Here is a 17,923-nt window from a genome sequence, read left to right as displayed (position 1 = left end):
TCCTGGATGAACCAGCTAAGGCTTGCTTAATAATACAAAAGGAAGAGCCGGGATTCGAACCGGAAATGTTCGGTTCCGGGGAGGACGGCTCTTCCTCCTGAGCCAAGACAAGACATTTGTTCCTCCGTCCTCCAACCCCCCGCCTTGCAGTGGAGCAGACAGATAAGCGAGCTTGTGTATGATTGGCTTAAATCCTGGCCTCACGCCACGGCTGCACTGTCACCGTGGGATAATCACAGAAGCTGAAGGACTGTCAGACAGGATTGTTAATAGTCTCTTGGGATTCTCGGGAGGGATGCAGTGTGTGCACAAGCCAGCACATTGGAGTACTTCTAAGCAGTTGAGAAATGAATGACTCCTCCAGTTTTACGGAACCACTTGATGACATTTACAGTTGGAAACACTTAAAGTCGTCCGATCGAAGAATATTCATGGGTGTCGGGGGGGCTAATACTTAAGGGTGCACTGACTCTGGTACAATGTGCAGGTGCACAACAGGCACGCTAGTTTGACAAGCGGATGCATGCAACAAAAAAAGAGTAAAAAACAAGTAAAACATTGTAGACCCCCGTATGTTATATATTTAGAACATCCCATTTGTCACCTTTATCTTCGGCCTCTCTAATTGTTATACATATATGTATATATATATATATATGTATATATATATATGACTATTGTTTTGTTTTGTTCTTTTGTTTTTATCTATCTATCTATCTATCTATCTATCTATCTATCTATCTATCTATCTATCTATCTATATCTATATAGATAGATAGATAGATAGATAGATAGATAGATAGATAGATAGATAGATAGATAGATAGATAGATAGATAGATAGATAGATAGATAGATAGATAGATAAAAAAACAATTTAAATATTTTATATATGTACATATGTACATACAGTATATACATATATACAATATATGTACAATGTATAAAAAAAATATATAGTATAGAATATATATATAGCATCCATAGCATCGATATAACTATCTATAGTCATCTATATATAGTACATACATGTAATACATCTATATAAAGTGTATATGTTTATATATAGTATATGTATATACGTATATATAAATAAAATATTTAAATATATTTAACCAATAGCCATATACATACATATGTTTATATATAAATAAATATATATATATATATATATATACAACCAATTTTCATATACATACATACATATAAATATATATTTAAATTTATGTATATATTTATTTATTCATTCTTCTAGATGCTATTCATATATTTTTTTATATTTTTGTAAAAACAGCTAAAACATTGTAAACCCCCCGTATGTTACATATTTTGAGCATCACATTTGTTACTTTTACCTTGGAGCTCTCCAATAGTCATATATATAAAAAGATACATATACTTCTAGATGTTATTCATTATTTAGAAATATTCTTTTTATTTTTGGTATTTTTTCTTCTTTATCTCTACCCCAGAGACGCTTCTATCATTGTATTGCTGTGTTGTTTTTAATTCCACCTGAGAGCCTGAGAGCTGCTATCTCTAAATTCCGTTGCACTTTGTGTAATGACATTAAAAGCCTTGAATCCAAAACAAAGAGTTCAAAACTCCGTCTCCGTTTACAAACAAAACTGGCACATAATCACCGGCAGCATGATGGCACGGTGAAGTTCCCGGTTGGATTCCCACAGGGAGGTTTTTGCAGGTTCTCCCTCCGACTACGCAGCGTTTTCTGGTTTCCTCACACTTTCCAAAAAACCAAACAGTAGGTTTTATTGAAAATCTCAACCTCCTACATCCTTCCCTCCTTTGCTTAATTATAGTATTTTTTTTTTCTTTTGAACTTTTTTACTTTAACGTCCTAAAAGTCATGAAAGAAAAAAAAAAAAAACATATCAAGCGGAAGAATATATTGCAGAGCAGGAAGAATGTGAAAATCGCTTTTTTTTTTTTTTTGAATACCAGACTTCTCCCAGAGTTTACCTCATTATCACTAGAAAAAAGAAAAAAAAAATACAGATGAAGAGGAAGAAAAGCAGGCTTGGAATCGAGCCGGAAGTTTTTCCAAGTCTGTGTGTCTTCCCATGAAATTTTAATTCGTTTTTGTGTGCAGCTCACCTCTCAAGCAGCGTGTCAGCCAGCATAAGAACAATAAGTACACACACTACTTCAGCTTCTCTTTTGGCCTCGAATAAGATTTTGGTCTATCAATCTCAAAGTCCTTGCGTCTTGTGGATTTGCAAAAAAAAAAAAAAAAAAAAAAAAGTCAGATTATGTATTTGTTATGGCTTTAAATCCAATTATTTGAAAAAAAAAAAATCCATTATCGTGTCAGGGAGAATGACGCACGCCGGAGATGATTTGACAAAGACAGAAACTCATAAGACGGAACTAAATAAGTCAACAAATTGCACCACAAGAGGCATATTTAAAGATTAAAACCTGTCTGGAGCTTTGCTTCGGCCAACCTTCAACAAGGGAAAAACAGGATTACAAACCAGCACAGGGATTTTTTTTTCCAGAAGTCCTCAAAGTTCAGAAGAATGCCAAAGCTGCTTTTCATTTTGAGGGCAAGGGGGTTTCAGACGCGTGGCCTCGGGTTCTGATGGAGAAAATTCCGGCGGACCGGACAAACAGATAGGTGACCACCGGCCGGCGCGGGGCTCCAGGGGAGGACTGATTTCTAGACTTCCAAGGAGGTGGAACCTGATAATGTGGAGGACAGAACCCGCGGGTTTTGACCGGAGCTTTGATGCGAGGCCAGGACGGTTGCCAGGGGCCGGCGGGTTAAAGCGAGCTCGCCGGGGAGGAAGCTGGCTTGATGCCCCCTCCTTACCGGCTACGTTGCTAGAGGCTAGTTTCTGTTTCTCCGATATGTTGAGAAAAGTATTAAAAGAGAATGAGCTGGATCTGTCTGCTCAACTACTTACAGTTTTGTTTTTTTATTATTTGATAAGGACAGCGCACATTAATGAACATCCATTCTAATAGACGTAAACATGCCGGGTTATAGCAAAAATGCTAATTACATTAATTAAGTACACAACAAGACATGAGAAAGAGCAAAAGGTTACAATAAGACCGTTCCAGATCTCACTTGCATTTACAGAAAGACAATTTTGTCCGAAGGCTGTGTTTCTGAGTGGGGAAAGTCCGACATGGGAGGTTGGACAAGTCCATGTAACACCTTGTACATTAGACAAGCCATTTTAAATATTTTAAAATTCCCAAGGCTCAATAAATTGTACTTTTTTTAAAATGTTACAAACACGGAATGACATTGGTTTTCTATCAAAGACCTTTAATGATTTATTACGGAGTGATTCTATGGTTTTGCATGTATTTACACCTGCCAGCGACCAACTTGTAATACAATATAAGAATAAGAACAAGTTTATTTATCCCAAAGGAAATTGTTGTGCCAGAGTTTCAAGTACAACATAACAATAATAAATAATAGTAGGAAACATTCAATGTGTGACAAAATCATTGAATGTTTCAAAAACTGGCAAGTGACTGGTTAAAGCCCAATCAGAATCACAACTTTTTAAAACTAAAAGGAACTCGCTTTGAGAAGAATCAAGATTTTTAATTGTCGTTGTGCAGAAACAGTGAAATTTTGCATTAAGAAAAATGTCATTGCTAGGTTCAACTAGCCTTACGCTGCGGCTCCGAGTGGCTTGGGAAAATAAATTATAAGTATTTAATTGAGGTATATTTTTCTGTGTTAGTTCCTTTTTTTTAATACTCGTTCTAAATTGGAAGATCATGTTGATCTTGAAATATTAAATTAAAATTATATTTATTATTTTTCGACGCTCAAAATAAACATCAGCCAGTATAGTCCAATTTGCAGATGCTGTGTGCAGAAGTTCAGGAGCAGAAGTCCCATTAAGCAGGTAAAACACATATTTATGAAGATATTTTGCAAATATTTATTTTCTATTGTTTACTGACACAGCAATTTTTTTCCTGATTTATTTTTAAAATTCAGGTCAAGGCTCCGCCAAACGCTCTCAAAATGTGTTCATTACATAAATAAAATGTAATTTTCTCAGTAGCACTTCGTGGATTTCATAAGCAACACACAACACACTTGTTTATGCAAAGTATAAAGGAAACAAAAAGCAATATATACAGTGATACCTTTATTTTAGGCGTCAAAAATATAACTTATATCAAGTGTGGTGTTAGTGCAGTGCTTCTGATCGCTCTTGACTTGAAAAATATACTACGCTGAATAACATGTAACATAGTCTATTTTATCCTTCTTGGTCTCAGCACATTTGCTTAATTTTGTTTATTTATTTTATTCTTGCTTATGTTGTTGTTTCGGTTGTCAATCTTCGCCCTGACTGTCTTTTTTTTTCACATTATGTTGTCCATTTTTATCCTTGATGTTGTGATTGTTGTTCTCTTGCTGTCTATTTATTTGTGGATTTCTTTTGCTATTTTCTAATTGTCTCTCTATTTATATTCATATTAATATACACTATAACCATATACACTATAATTCCCCTATGGGGACCAATAAAGTTTGTCATATCTTTATCTTTATCTTTATCGAATAGAGGTGCTTTTTTTTGATAGCTGACACAAATTCTCACCGAGCAGAGTTCCTGATTTATCTGGATCCATTTATTTAGATTTATTTAGTGTCCGTGCTTGAACCCGGGACGAGGTGACGCGCAGCACATCTCCAGCTTCATATGTCAAGAGTTAAATAACCGTTTTATAGAAAGCTTTTCACAGAGCAGCTTATTTTACAGCTGATTGTTGACAAGTGGACGGCGGTATCTCTTTCGCAACCTGATGATAACACGAGGGTCTCTACGACGGCATAGGGAGCAGAAATTTCAGACAAAAATGATAACTGACCACTTGGGGAAAGGAAAATTACTCCAGAAATGCGAAAAGTTATAGTTAGTAAGGCCACATTTTATCCCCATCATTCTGGCATGAGTTTTGTTCTCCTTTCTCTTTCATTGTGACGTATTCTCTCTTGAGACGGCTGTCAGCAAAAATACATTTCTCTTGATCTCTCTCTTGGGATTTTTTTCCCGAAAGCACGTCGCCGTCGTAGGTTGTCCATCTAAAACATAGAAAAGGATGTTTTAGATCACGTGTCAAACTCAAGGCCCGCGGGCCAAATGTGGTACGCCACTTCATTTTATGTGTCCCGTGAAAACGTCTTAGCTGCGTGATTGTCTTAAACAAAATAAGTCAAACACGTGCATTGACCATAAACTACATTTCATGCCGATCATGTTACCCGCCTTTAGGTAGCAGTGCATCCACTTTAATATTAATATTAATTTTCGTAATTCATGTATAATTTTCAGCAAGTTTGAGAATTGAGAAGTCCAAAAAGAGAAAAGTTGATGCAGATGGAAGTTTCAAGAATGCATATGTAACATTATGGATTCAAATGAGTTATTTAATATGTTAACATGTCGACACCAAACACAGAGCTAAGTATGCTAAAGTTAGCCTTCCAGGAAAAACAAGAAATTGTCCAAGAATTAAAAAGTCAAAATGTTGCATCTGCATTCGCATAGATTGTTTGGATTTGAATGAGTTATAAATTCAGTTATTGAATATGAAGGAGTAGTTAGATTTATTCTACATTACATTTATACAGTTAGCCTTACATGTGGCCCTTTGAGGGCAACCATTATGCCGCTGTGGCACAAGGTGAAAATGAGTTTGACACCCCTGCTTTAGATGGATGATGCACTGAAAACGATCCGTGCAGGTGTTGGGAGAGAGGAGGGCGGTAGCTAAGCTAAGTAGCTTAGCTAAGTAGCTAATCATCTCTGATGACCAACGCCTCCCACCCCTTGCAGGGCATCACCACGGCACCGAGCAGCTCCTTCGGCGACACACTCCGAGTGCGTGAAGGAGGGATTTTGCAGGTCCTTTGACAATTTAACACCCAGCTCTGCTCTCAATAGATTTGTCTTTTATTCATTCATTCATTCATTCATTCATTCATTCATGTGTCCATTCATTCACTCTCACTCTGCTGCGCTACTACCTCTGCAAGTATTGCTGTTGTTGCCACTTTTGCACATGTTTATAATGTTTATAAATTGTCATACAGGACTGTCTCAAAAAATTAGAATATTGTGATGCAATTTCAAAAACAAAAATGTCATACATTCTGGATTCATTACAAATCAACTGAAATATTGCAAGCCTTTTTATTATTTTAATATTGCTGATTATGGCTTACATCTTAAGAGAACTCAGAAATCCTATCTCAAAATATTAGAATATCATGAAAAAGTAATTTTTGTTATATATATATATACATACATACATACATACACACGTATATACACATATACATATGCATACATATACATATATATGCACATATATACATACATACATACGAATACATGTACACATAAATTTTTTTTGAGCAGTGTTAACACTGCTTATTCTTAGTTTTTCTATTTTTTCTATTTTCTTGCACCGTCCACTTTCTGCTGTGAGTGGTTGAAATTTTAACCACCTTGGGCCAATTTAAGGAATATTCTTATATCCTCTAATATTCTTAGATACTTTTATTCTCCTATTTATACCCTTCTATATTCTTTTATCCTCTAATATGTCTTTTGCTATCTTTTAATTGTCTTCTATTTGTCTCTCTATTTATATTCATATCTATAGCCGTTATAACAAAAGAATGTCCTCTGTGGGGATCAGTGAAGTTTATCTTATCTTATTTTCTTCTATTCTATTTAGACCAGTGTTTATGTTACCATTTCGGAAGGTACAGTTTGCAATAAATTTTGATAAAGATATATATTTTTTTTTTTTATCTTGGCTTGCAAGCCAGAGTTAGCTATGACTTAAACTAGCTCCCAGGGAACCTGCACAGAATCAGGTGTTTACATAGTTAAAATGAATGAACGTCTTTATTACTTATTAGACATTTGTGTATTATCCATGCAAGAAACTATGCATAGTTTGTTTAATATTGATTCATGATCAAAGAGCATGTAATTAACACAATAGAGTGGATCAGTGAGGATTTTAAGTGCTGCTCATAGCATTAATAGCAAGTAATCTTTAAAAAGTGAAGTTCAAGGCTAACATGAAGTGCTGGTTTGTGCCACATCAGTTCAAAAGCATGGGAATTGATTAGGGGACTCCTTCAGTCGCAGCGCTCGGTTGAAAATGAGGTCGCAAAATAGTACCATTCTTCTTTCATTAACTAATGAGAAAGAAAATTGTTACAAAAAAATATCATCAAAGTGTTTTCGTGTGCATAGAATCCTTGCGATAAAACAGAACCCTCCAGCCTTGTCCATCAACTTCTTGCAGATCATATCCCACATTATTGCATTTTCTAGACTAAATTTAAGATGTCAAAGCAAAGAAAATATGTCAAAATTGGCAGGAAAGAGAATAAATTCTGGAGAAATTCGAGCGCATAAAGCACAACGTCGAGTTGTTTTTTTTTTTTTTAGTTTCCACTAAGATGCCGGATTTGCATCCTTATCCCTTGATTATGACATCTTTAGTCAGCACTCTCGGCATAGATTTGCCTATTTTAATATTAATCTGCACTTATTTGTATAAAATCACACACACACACACACAAACACGGGAGATCAGAGAAAGTTCATTCTCTCAAAATTCAGTCACCACAAAGAGTATGGGACATTTACCAGATGGAGCAAATTACATATTCATTGAGAATTCAGAAGACTATGTCTTTATTGGACATAAGCATCACATCCTTTCAGACAACTTATGTACAGTGTTTCTTTCTTTTTTTTTTTTTTTTTTAAATATTTATAATAATTTTTTTTTTCAACCCACCCTCTTTTTTCTGTACTATTTCTCATCGTCACTATTTCATGTCATGGCTGTTCATGTCATCTCATTGTATGTGGTACTTATACCTGTCATATTGATACAGAGAACAATTGAATAACAACTGCATTTTTTTTTCCTCCACATCTTTTTTTTTCTTTTTCCCCACCCCTGATATTGATGTATAGAAAAACAAGATAATTTTTTTTTTACCCACAACCCCGCTTTTCTTTTCTTTTTCTTCCCCCACCTGATATTTCTGTCACTATTTCATGTCATGACATGTTCATGTCATCTCATTATATGTGGTACATAAACCTATCAAGGTGATGCAAACAAAAACAAAATAATTTTTTTTTTTTTTTTTTTGCCAACACCCCTTTTTTTTCTTTTTCCCCAGCCCTGATATTGATGCAAAGAAAATCTAAATAAAATTAAAATTGAATATCTTTTCGCCCACAGACCCTTTTTTTTCTTTTTTTCCCACCTCTAATATTTCTGTCACTATTTCATGCCATAACATTATTATGTCATCTCATTGTATGTAGTACATATACCTGTCATATTGATGCACAGAAAAAACTAAATAAAAATTAAAAAATGTTTTCATCCACACCCCCTTTTTCTCCTTTTGTATTTCAATCTCTGATATTGATCCAGAAAAAAAAAAAAAAATTAAAATTGACATTTTTTTCGCCAAAACCTTTTTTTTTCCACTCTCAATATTTCTGTTACTATTTCATGTCATAACGTGATCATGACGCAGAGAAAAACAAAATAAAAATTGTTTTGTTTTGTTTTTTTCCCCACCCCCGATATTGATGGATAGAAAAACAATATTATTTTTTCCCCCACAACCCCCCCCCCTTTTTTTTCTTTTTTTTTTGCCCCACCTGATATTTCTGTAACTATTTCATGTCATGACATGTTCATGTCATCTCATTATGTGGTACATGTACCTGTCATATTGATGCAGAGAAAAACTAAATGATATTTTTTTTCATGCACACACCCTTTTTTCTCTGATTTATTTCCCACCCTCAATATTGATGCACAGAAAAATAAAAATAAAATTGACGTTTTTTTTTTCACCCACACACCCCTTTTTTCCACCCTCAATATTTCTGATGCAGAGAAAAACTAGATTTTTTTTTTTTTTTTTTTTGCCCGCACCCCCCATTTTGATTGTAGAGAAAAATGAAATAAAAATTGAGTTAAAAAAATAAATAAATAAAAAAACAGTCATACTTTGATTCCCATCAGGATAATTTCAAAGCGTCCTTTACCTTTTCCTGCCCAGAGAATGTGCTGTTAGGTGACATCTTAGGTTCATTACTTTAAGAAATAATGAGCTGACCTTGTAAATGTCCACAGGGATGATGAAACAGTGAAAAGGCCATCACGGAAATTAACGCCGCATTTTTGCCACCATATCCCCTTTCTTTAAATCCTCCCGTTCAGATAACGGCACCGAGAAAAAGAACAGCGCTGAAATATAAATCCAAATAATAACAATTAATAGTGAAAAAACACCAGCCTGTCAAAATCCCTGCTTCAAAAATCCCGATTCTTCTTTGTCCTCAACATCCGTCACATATAGAAAACACCGGTTAATTGATTCCTCCACTTGCGATTGTCTCGATCGGTACATTGAGCGTTTGTTTCGAAACATCGTATTTCCATAAAAGCGAATAAATAAATATAAACTCTGGTGTGGAGAGCGTAGGATAGCTGTCTCAAAGCCATCTGAAAGGATCTCTGGGTGGGATAAGAAAACAAAAAGGATTAGACTCGGGATGCGATGAAGTCTAAAGGTAAATCTGTTGGTAGGTGTCGGCCCGGAGATGCGTAAACACGGCCGTGTTGGTTTTTGCTTTGTTTTGTGCATGTTTGAGAAAACGCTCAGGGACTGAGGCCGCCGTTTACAATTTGAAGAGCGAGTGCCGTTGGCGATATAAGTACTTAGTCTGAGGTACAATTGGAGACAAAACATTTTACCATCGCTAGTATTGGTGCTTATTGGAAAACATTTGTTTCATTTTCGCCGTAATCTTCTCGTTTTGGCAACCGCGCTTGAATTTCTTCTTTTTTCGGTTCTACTAATGACCCGTGGGGAGTTTCTGAATTTCGTTCAGGTCTTGGTCACGTTAGCTTGTCGGAAATTGATCGGAGGAAGGGGGTGAAACGTCTTCAAGGGAAGAAATTCGAATCCGGTCGCACCGAAAACCTACACGGGCATTTGTTTTATTATTTGCGAGCGGATTTGACACACGGGCTGATTTTCTTAAGCATTTTCCTTGAAAGTGCATCTCCTGTCCGTCCGACTGATGGAGAAACAGTCAACGTATTAACCTCTTTCAATGTTTTCTGTGTTCTTTTTTGTTTCAAATCACTTTAACATCATACCCATTGGGGACCTAATAGCAACTTCAAGATGTGCCATGCTCTGTTACTCCCGACAATAAAGGGGTTTTTGCAGAGAAAGGTTTGGCCCGGTGTCAACAAAAACCAAGAGAGTGCCCAAGAGGCCAGTTAATTCCTTTATTTATATGTCTGATCCCTTTTTTTTTTTTTTAGAAAATAACAGTAACTTCTGATGAAAACAGTTATTTCGTAACGGTGTTTGTGCACAGCCATACAATCAGTTAACCTCAATTAGAATGGAAACGCGGCTAAATAAAAAGGATCCCTATTTCGCAAACACCTGTTCTACATATCAGTTTTTTTGTTTTTTTTTTTACATCAAATTTTTATTCATTAAACAAACACGATCGAACGACCGCTTTGCAGAGCATTTAAATAAATACGACGGATTCATTGGACGTAAAGCTCGCTACCGAACACTTCCGGCCCCCGCTCAAGACAATATGGTAATAATGGTAGAGTTTTATCTCCTTGTAATCACTTTGAAGGGTTTGAATGACATTGTGGTAGTGTCACAGCGCACTAAACAGCCAGTTAATGCTTTTGAGATGAGCACACTAAAATATTAACAGGGGTCTTGGGCAAGGAAAGGTCATCTGTGGGACCAGCGCTGAATAATAATTAGAGGACTAGCGAAAAAGCCGGAGGAAGATCTCGGAATGATGTTATGCGTTTTCGCACGAAACGCTCGTGTTTTAGGTTCCATTTTAATGGAAATGCAAGTAAAAAAAATAAATAAAGGATAGAAATTGATAAGGGAATACTACTTTGCATTTTTCACACGAATAATATTGGTTTTATGATTATTAAATATGTCTTCATTAAATATGATACCCTAATTGTAATGCGCTCTGTTTAAATTCCCTGTCCATGTAGAAAAAGGTTCAACGAGTAGATGAAATGAAGAGAAATTGTTTTTTCAGCAAATATACAGTCAACTATTACATTTTCTATGCAGCCTGAGGGTATGAATCGCAATTTGCACCTGCCGCGCGCATCCACCGAGGCAAGAAGAAGAAAGTAAACACAGAAATAGAAGTAAATAACAACGTGTGACTTAGATGTGTTAAAATTTGATGAGCGTTTCCATAAAAAAAAAAAAAAAAAAAAATGGCCACACAGCCGAGATGATAATTCTTGCTCTTTTGCTGCAGTGTTTAAATTGTTCCGCATCAAAAGTCATTTTCATATTGAGAAAAATCCTGTTCACCTTTTGATGGACTGGACTCTTCTACGGTGCTTTAAAACTTTCCACTCGCACCGTCTGTTTTACACTTGTGTGTTTACAGATTTCCATGAGCGGTTTGTGTTGATGTCTGGCTTATAAATATAAATATTTCAATGTCAGCTGAGCTGTAAATGAAACTAAAAGATCATATTTAGTAGCACATACCCTATAAGTTAGGAATCTCATTGACCTGAATAGAAACTGGAGAATTATTTTGCGTTGTTTGGCTCCACGAGATTGTTTTCCCAGAAAAAGGCACCTCCCCGTTGATCCCATCAAGCCTGTGTGATGCTTTTTTTTTTCTTTTTTTTTTTTTTTTTTTATCTACACACCTCATCAAACATGGTTTTGCTGAATCCAAGTGCGTGCGCGCTTGCGTGCGCATATGCATGACCCTTTTGTCTATCCACCACCTTTTATCCAAATCTCTATCAGATGGAATTCATAGTGAGTAACTGCGCAGATCTGATAAGCACCATGCTATGTGCCATTATCACTGACCTTTCTTTTTTCTCTTTCTCCCATTTATCCCTCTGTTGCTACCCTCTGCAATCATTTAAAGGAAGCAGAGGTAAGTCAATCCATTATTTGCCATGTCATTATCCTATTTTAACCATATTGCAGTGTCTGTCTGGTGCTTGCTTTGGGCATTGTTGCTGATTAAAATGTAGAGCCGGACGCGAAGCTGCGTTCAACCCAGTACATTATCATGCAGTAGAACTGCCTTTGGGATTTTTTTTTTTTATTTTAATTTTCTATCTCAGTTAATTGTAATCATCCCTCTGTAAACTCGAGTTCTAAGTCCTAGATCTATCCTGTGAATTATCTGGTGTGACAGTCCTAATATTAATAAACAGGAATCCATTTCTGCCATCAAGCGGTGCAAATGTTGCCCAATCTTTATTCTCAAACTCCTTTCTTTTTTTTGTTGTTGTTGTTTTCATGTTTTCTCTCAGTGTCGAATCTTGTGATTTTGTTGCCTGACCCATAGGGTTTCTTTTATCTTAACTTTGAAAATTTATGAAAATCAATATGATATTGAGCCTCAACTTAATATTCGCTTTATTCTTCATTTTAAAAGCACAGGAAATATTCAAGATTAGACAAGTTCTTCAAGAGCTATCTTAAGATCATTTCTTAATGGCATTGCCTCATGCAAAGAAAGAAAAAGTTAGGGAAACATGAATTTTATTTCATGCAACATGTATGATGTTGCCTGGTTTGAGTATGAATTAGACATATAACATTTTTTTCTGTATCATTTTGCTGTGTAACTTTGTGATTGACAGGTGTCCAGCCAATCATACGTCACGATGCTACGATGATACACAGCCAATCACGGCATTGATAGTACTTGCGCACGTGCTCTGCCCATACACGCTGTGTAAAATTAATAACAGTGGCGAGTTAAGTGACGCTAATGCTAACATGCTAACTCCTTATCACGGCAAAACGAGCGGGCAGTGAAAAATGCGGTTATTTTTATTAGGAATGGCTGTTGGAGTATATACACATAGAACAAGCGGTGAAACTGGTGAGTTTTGTTCTTTTTTTTGAGTGAGAAAAGTCTGCTCTGCATGCAAAACATGCAGCAAAGCTAAAGTAGCGAGCGAGTTTTCTGATGGAAAAATATGGACTAAGTCAGGGGTCAGGAACCTTTTTGACTGGGAGAGCCAGAAAAGACAAATGTTTCTAAATATATTTCATTGTATTTTTGACATTTAATAAATTAAATATGTCTTAATTTTATTGCGACCTCTGGTGCTGCATGGATTTGTTTGAAGTGTCGCTTTATATTTGATCGTTTCATCCAGGCAGTTTTATCATATTATTCATAGTAGACATACCGCAGATCCAAATGTAAATTCCTCTGTCCACGCAGCCTGGAATACACGGTAATCCCCTTTTTTTTCTTTTTGCCATCTTTTCCGTTACGAGGATTGAAATAGATAAACTACTTTGCTATCTGATCAAATTAATTTCTTCACCTTTACAATGACCCGGAAGCCATTGTTTCCCGATCCGAACGACGGGTGACCCGTGAAATTTATCTTCAAATCTAATTTCTGTTTACTTTAAAATGACACAGTATTATGAAGAAATATCACAAGTATTTTAAAAATCAGTTCCAAAATGAGTTTTTTTTTTTTTTCAACTCAAAATTGTCTGTGAGCCATATACTGTCACCGGAAGATGGAGTTAGTCACTTTTCCGGTGACGGCATATGGCTCTTCCGGTATGTGTCTCTTCCGGGGACGCAAGCTATGATCTCAGGTGTGGCCACAGCTTGCACATCTAATGTTGCTCACAGTGGTCCTCAGTGTGCTCACACTGTCTGTATGCACAGACATTTGAAAAATTAGAGTGAACATTGTTCTCCAGCATCCTCCCACCGTCCAAAAACACGCAGTCGATTCACTGACCCGGAGGTGTAAACGTGAGACTATGTGGTTGTTGTGTCTTTATGTGACCCTGCGATTATCCAGCGTGTACCCTGTCTTAAACCCGTTGTCATCTGCGATCGTCCCCCTCCGGTGACCTTGTGTTGAAGATTAGTGGAATAGTGCTATTAAATGAAATTTTTTTTTGCACTCAAAAATTATGACTATCTTGTAACAGGCTGCAGAGAGAAAGATTGAAAGGATCAAAGGTTTAATGCTCAAAATATTGTCAGTTTTGATTAATGCTGAATGCTTTAATAAACTCTGCGGGAAGCGCTTCTTTTAGCTTTGATTTAACTTTAATGCTCGTGACGGCTATTTTAAAATAAGACAAAAAAAAATTGAGAACATGACTAAAGGACTGAAGGGAGAACATAAGTAGCTTGAATCTCCTCGTCCGTTACAGCAAAATTGCAATTATTTTTTAATGGAACTCAAAATCAATGGCTGGTTCACTTGTAGGTGTTAATAATTATAATGATATAATAATGATAACAATAATAATAATAATAGATTAGATTCAACGTAATGTCATAACACATGTTAGGACACAGAGTAACAAAATGGAGTTAGCATCTAATCAGAAGAGCAAAAAGAAGTGCGTTTGTGCAAAATGGAATATATGAATGCAAATATGAATGTCATACTAATAATAATTATGTTTAAGGCACCTTATTTAACACTCCACAGACAAATGCACATATTAAAACAATAAACATGATGAAGTGGTATTTAAGGTATGTAGGTGGTATTTAAGTGGTATTTGATTGTATTTAAGGCACCTTACTTATTTGTCTACGGACAAATGCACATATAAAAACAATAAGAGAGATAAAGTGGTTAAAAAAAATAAAATAAAATATATATATATATATATATATATATATATATATATATATATAGTTATATTTTATATCATATATAGATATATTTTACATCACTTATAGTTTTATATGTTCATTTGTCTATAGAGTATTATTGAGTGTTACGTAAGGAGCATTAAAAACAATTATTCTCTTTCTTATTTTTAGTATTATTATTTTTTTTTTTATTCATTTTTTTTTTCTCTCTGGATTGTACCAATCAATTCGCTAATTTATGCTTCACTTTTCCCACCACACACACCTATCCTGCTGGTTTCGGCTACCCCCCCTGCAGAAACACACCCGGCTCGGTCTGGGTTCTACTTGAAATTCATATGCATGTTTGTGTGTGTCTGTGTAACTGTCACAGAAAAAAAAAACCTCTTGTCTTCATCTTTGAGATAAGCAGATTCATGGACTTAACCAAATCAACCTCATATATATGCAAAACTCAACCAAAATACTAGAACAGGCAGCTATTTACCTGCCGACAATTGGGAACCTTGGAACAGAAGGTATAGCATAGTATTACATCCGTTCCTCGCCTTCCTTTTTTTTCCATCAAATCCGAGTCCAACAGCAACTTGAGACGGGTAAACGGAGTAGTTTAAGTCAAAAATAACTGACAATTTCCTGTTCTCTTAGCTGATGATTAATAACCAGAACTGTGGATGTTAATTATACGGATATTGTTCTTGATTACCCGTCATATTAATTTAAATGTAATTTTCTTTTTATGAAACATGAGGTTTTTTTGTACGATTACAGGCACGCAACGTGCAACCATGTTCTATAAGCCTATTGTTATGAAATGTGTTTTTTAAAAGTTTTGTAGAGCAGATGAACCCCAAAGGAATAGTTAACTGAAAAAAAAAAAAAAATAAGAATAATGATGACAGAAAGTATGATGCAGATTTCCACAAAACACTCCAGTATTTGTTTGAAAAAATCATACTCGATGTTTCCAGTCAAAAAAGCTAAAAATTGAAACGATAAATTGAATTAAAAAGGCTATTTTCGTACACAGCGGCTCCGGCAGAAGTGTCTACACTAGTTGCGTAGCTTTTAGCCATTTAATAGTTTGAAGATTTTTCCAGAAACTCTCCCCGAGTGAGATACAAGATCGGTGACGCCTCACAATATCAGCGAATCTGTACACAGTTCATCTCAGAGGCGTTAAGAGGTTGAAAAGTTTCTCTCTGGAGTCAAGTTTAAAAGTCTAGGCTGTTCTCGATTTTACAAAAATCCCGATTGTATCTTTGGTGTGAACTTTTAAAACTTTTTTTTTTTTTTTTTTTTTTTTCTCATTTAGGATGACTACTTCAAAAGCTGGGTTCCCGCCAAGTCTCTAGTCCACGGTGAGTTCTACATTTTGTTTCTTTTTTCTATATCAGGGCTCATTTTCAGAGGTGTTATTCTGGAAATTTAAGATATCTGCTCTGAGAAGTCTGAGTTTAAAATTTTGAATGTTAAATAATTATTATTCTCCACGTTGTATTAAGCCTTTTTTTTTCCCCCTTTTCTCATTCTTCAACTTCCCGGATCAAATTTCTTGATCTCCGTGAATAGAATAGACGGTTCGAAATTGAAAGCGTCAAAACAAAGCTCTTACCTGGCAGAATATTTGTGTCTCATTTGTGCAGATTGCATTTAAACGTTTCCCGGTTCATCCAATCTTAGTCGCCGTCAGTGTTCGTCTTTACACCCGGCATTATAATGCATCAGCGGGTATCTTACGTGACCACTTTTAATCAGATCTCACTTTCCCGGCTCTGCTCGCGATGGAAAATGATTTTATTTGACAAAGGAAATACTTAATTTAGTATCCTAACACACAAGCAACAAATGGGGCTACACTGCTTTTAGAAATTGAGGAGAAACTTCAAATGCAATCTTTTTAGATTGTTTTTAACTGTTTTCAGAGTTTCATGAGCCAAAAATGTGTTTATTTTGTTTATTTATATTTTTTATGTTTTTTTTTTTGTTTGCTATTTATTTAAGTATTCATTTATTTATTAAAGTTTATCTTATCGAATCTTATTGTTTACAAATCTGAACAAGATCTGAAAAGTTTCTAGCATTTTTAGTTGAAGATAACTTCCCTGCCGCCTCATATTTCCTGTTTTTGATTAAAGTTCTTCAACAGCAATTTTTATCAAAATTCATCCCTCAATGTAAATATTGTCTGCTAGCTACCAATCATTTGTCTGATTTTTGTTTTTGTCTCTTTTGGTGGAAAAATTAGAAAAATTGTGAGGGGGGCAAAAAAAGAAAATTGAGAACAGTCAAATTCAGCACAATCAAACATCAGCTTTGTAACAGGAAAAAATATAAGATAAATGCTCAATTTGTAAAAATTAAAATCAATCTCAGAATATTTATCAAAAGATATGTCTCATAATGGCAAATATCATCCAGGTCTTTCATTCTTTGGGGGGGAGCTCTGGTTTTGTAAAATATGACAAAACAGATCCACTTCTGTCTTCAATTCAAATGCACATTTTGAATTTAAAAAAATATATATACATATGTATCTAAACTTTATATCTTTAAATTTTAGATTTAAATTAAAAAAAAAAAGTCAAAGGATTTGTCTCAAAACTGCGAAGTTTCTTCCAGAGCACTTTTTTTTTTTTTTTTCTGGGAGAGATGCTCTGTGGTTTTGTAAAATATGACAAAACAGAAATACTTCCGTTATCAATTCAAAAGGAAATTTTAAATAAAAAAAAAATATCTAAATGTTAAATTTTAATGTGAATAAAAAAAAAATATATATGAAATTAACAGTAGAGTATCAGTTTTTTATGTTACTATTTCAAATATTTTAGCAAATTTGTATAATTGGTAATGTGAGAAACATACAGTATTCAAGAGGTTTCTTTTTTTTACCTCTTTTTAAGTTCTCATGAACATGTGTCATTTAGAAGTCTTGTACCTTTGAATCTCCAATTTTCTCACACGGATTGAAAAATAGTAAGTATAAGTAAAGATTTTGTATTTTCCGCGTATTGTGGCGACAACCCTGAACTCATCGTTCTTTGCAACGGGCTAATTCAAGTGTGAGGTTTTCTGTTTTTCACTCTGGTCACTTATCATCCTATAAAAATGTTCCAGCTCCAGTTTGCTATTTCCCAAATGGAC

General features: G+C 35.1%; 1 protein-coding gene across 3 annotated transcripts in view; it reads left to right on the top strand.

Annotated features, from left to right (window-relative positions):
* spock1 (SPARC (osteonectin), cwcv and kazal like domains proteoglycan 1) overlaps positions 1 to 17,923 on the top strand; it is a 151,372-nt gene that overhangs the window by 39,070 nt on the left and 94,379 nt on the right. For all 3 annotated transcript variants that reach the window (XM_086158272.1, XM_086158271.1, XM_086158273.1), the window contains exon 3: positions 16,095 to 16,140. In XM_086158272.1, coding sequence (XP_086014398.1) covers positions 16,095 to 16,140 — 46 coding nt within the window. The remainder of the gene's footprint in view (positions 1 to 16,094; positions 16,141 to 17,923) is intronic.

The sequence above is a fragment of the Fistularia commersonii genome, chromosome 13 (genome assembly GCF_037954325.1).
Source record: "Fistularia commersonii isolate RoL2024-O1a breed Wild chromosome 13, RoL_Fcom_v1.0, whole genome shotgun sequence".
NCBI classification, from domain to species: domain Eukaryota; kingdom Metazoa; phylum Chordata; class Actinopteri; order Syngnathiformes; family Fistulariidae; genus Fistularia; species Fistularia commersonii.
Note: the sequence above shows the minus strand (reverse complement) of the source record. Positions and strands in the feature narration are given on the sequence as shown.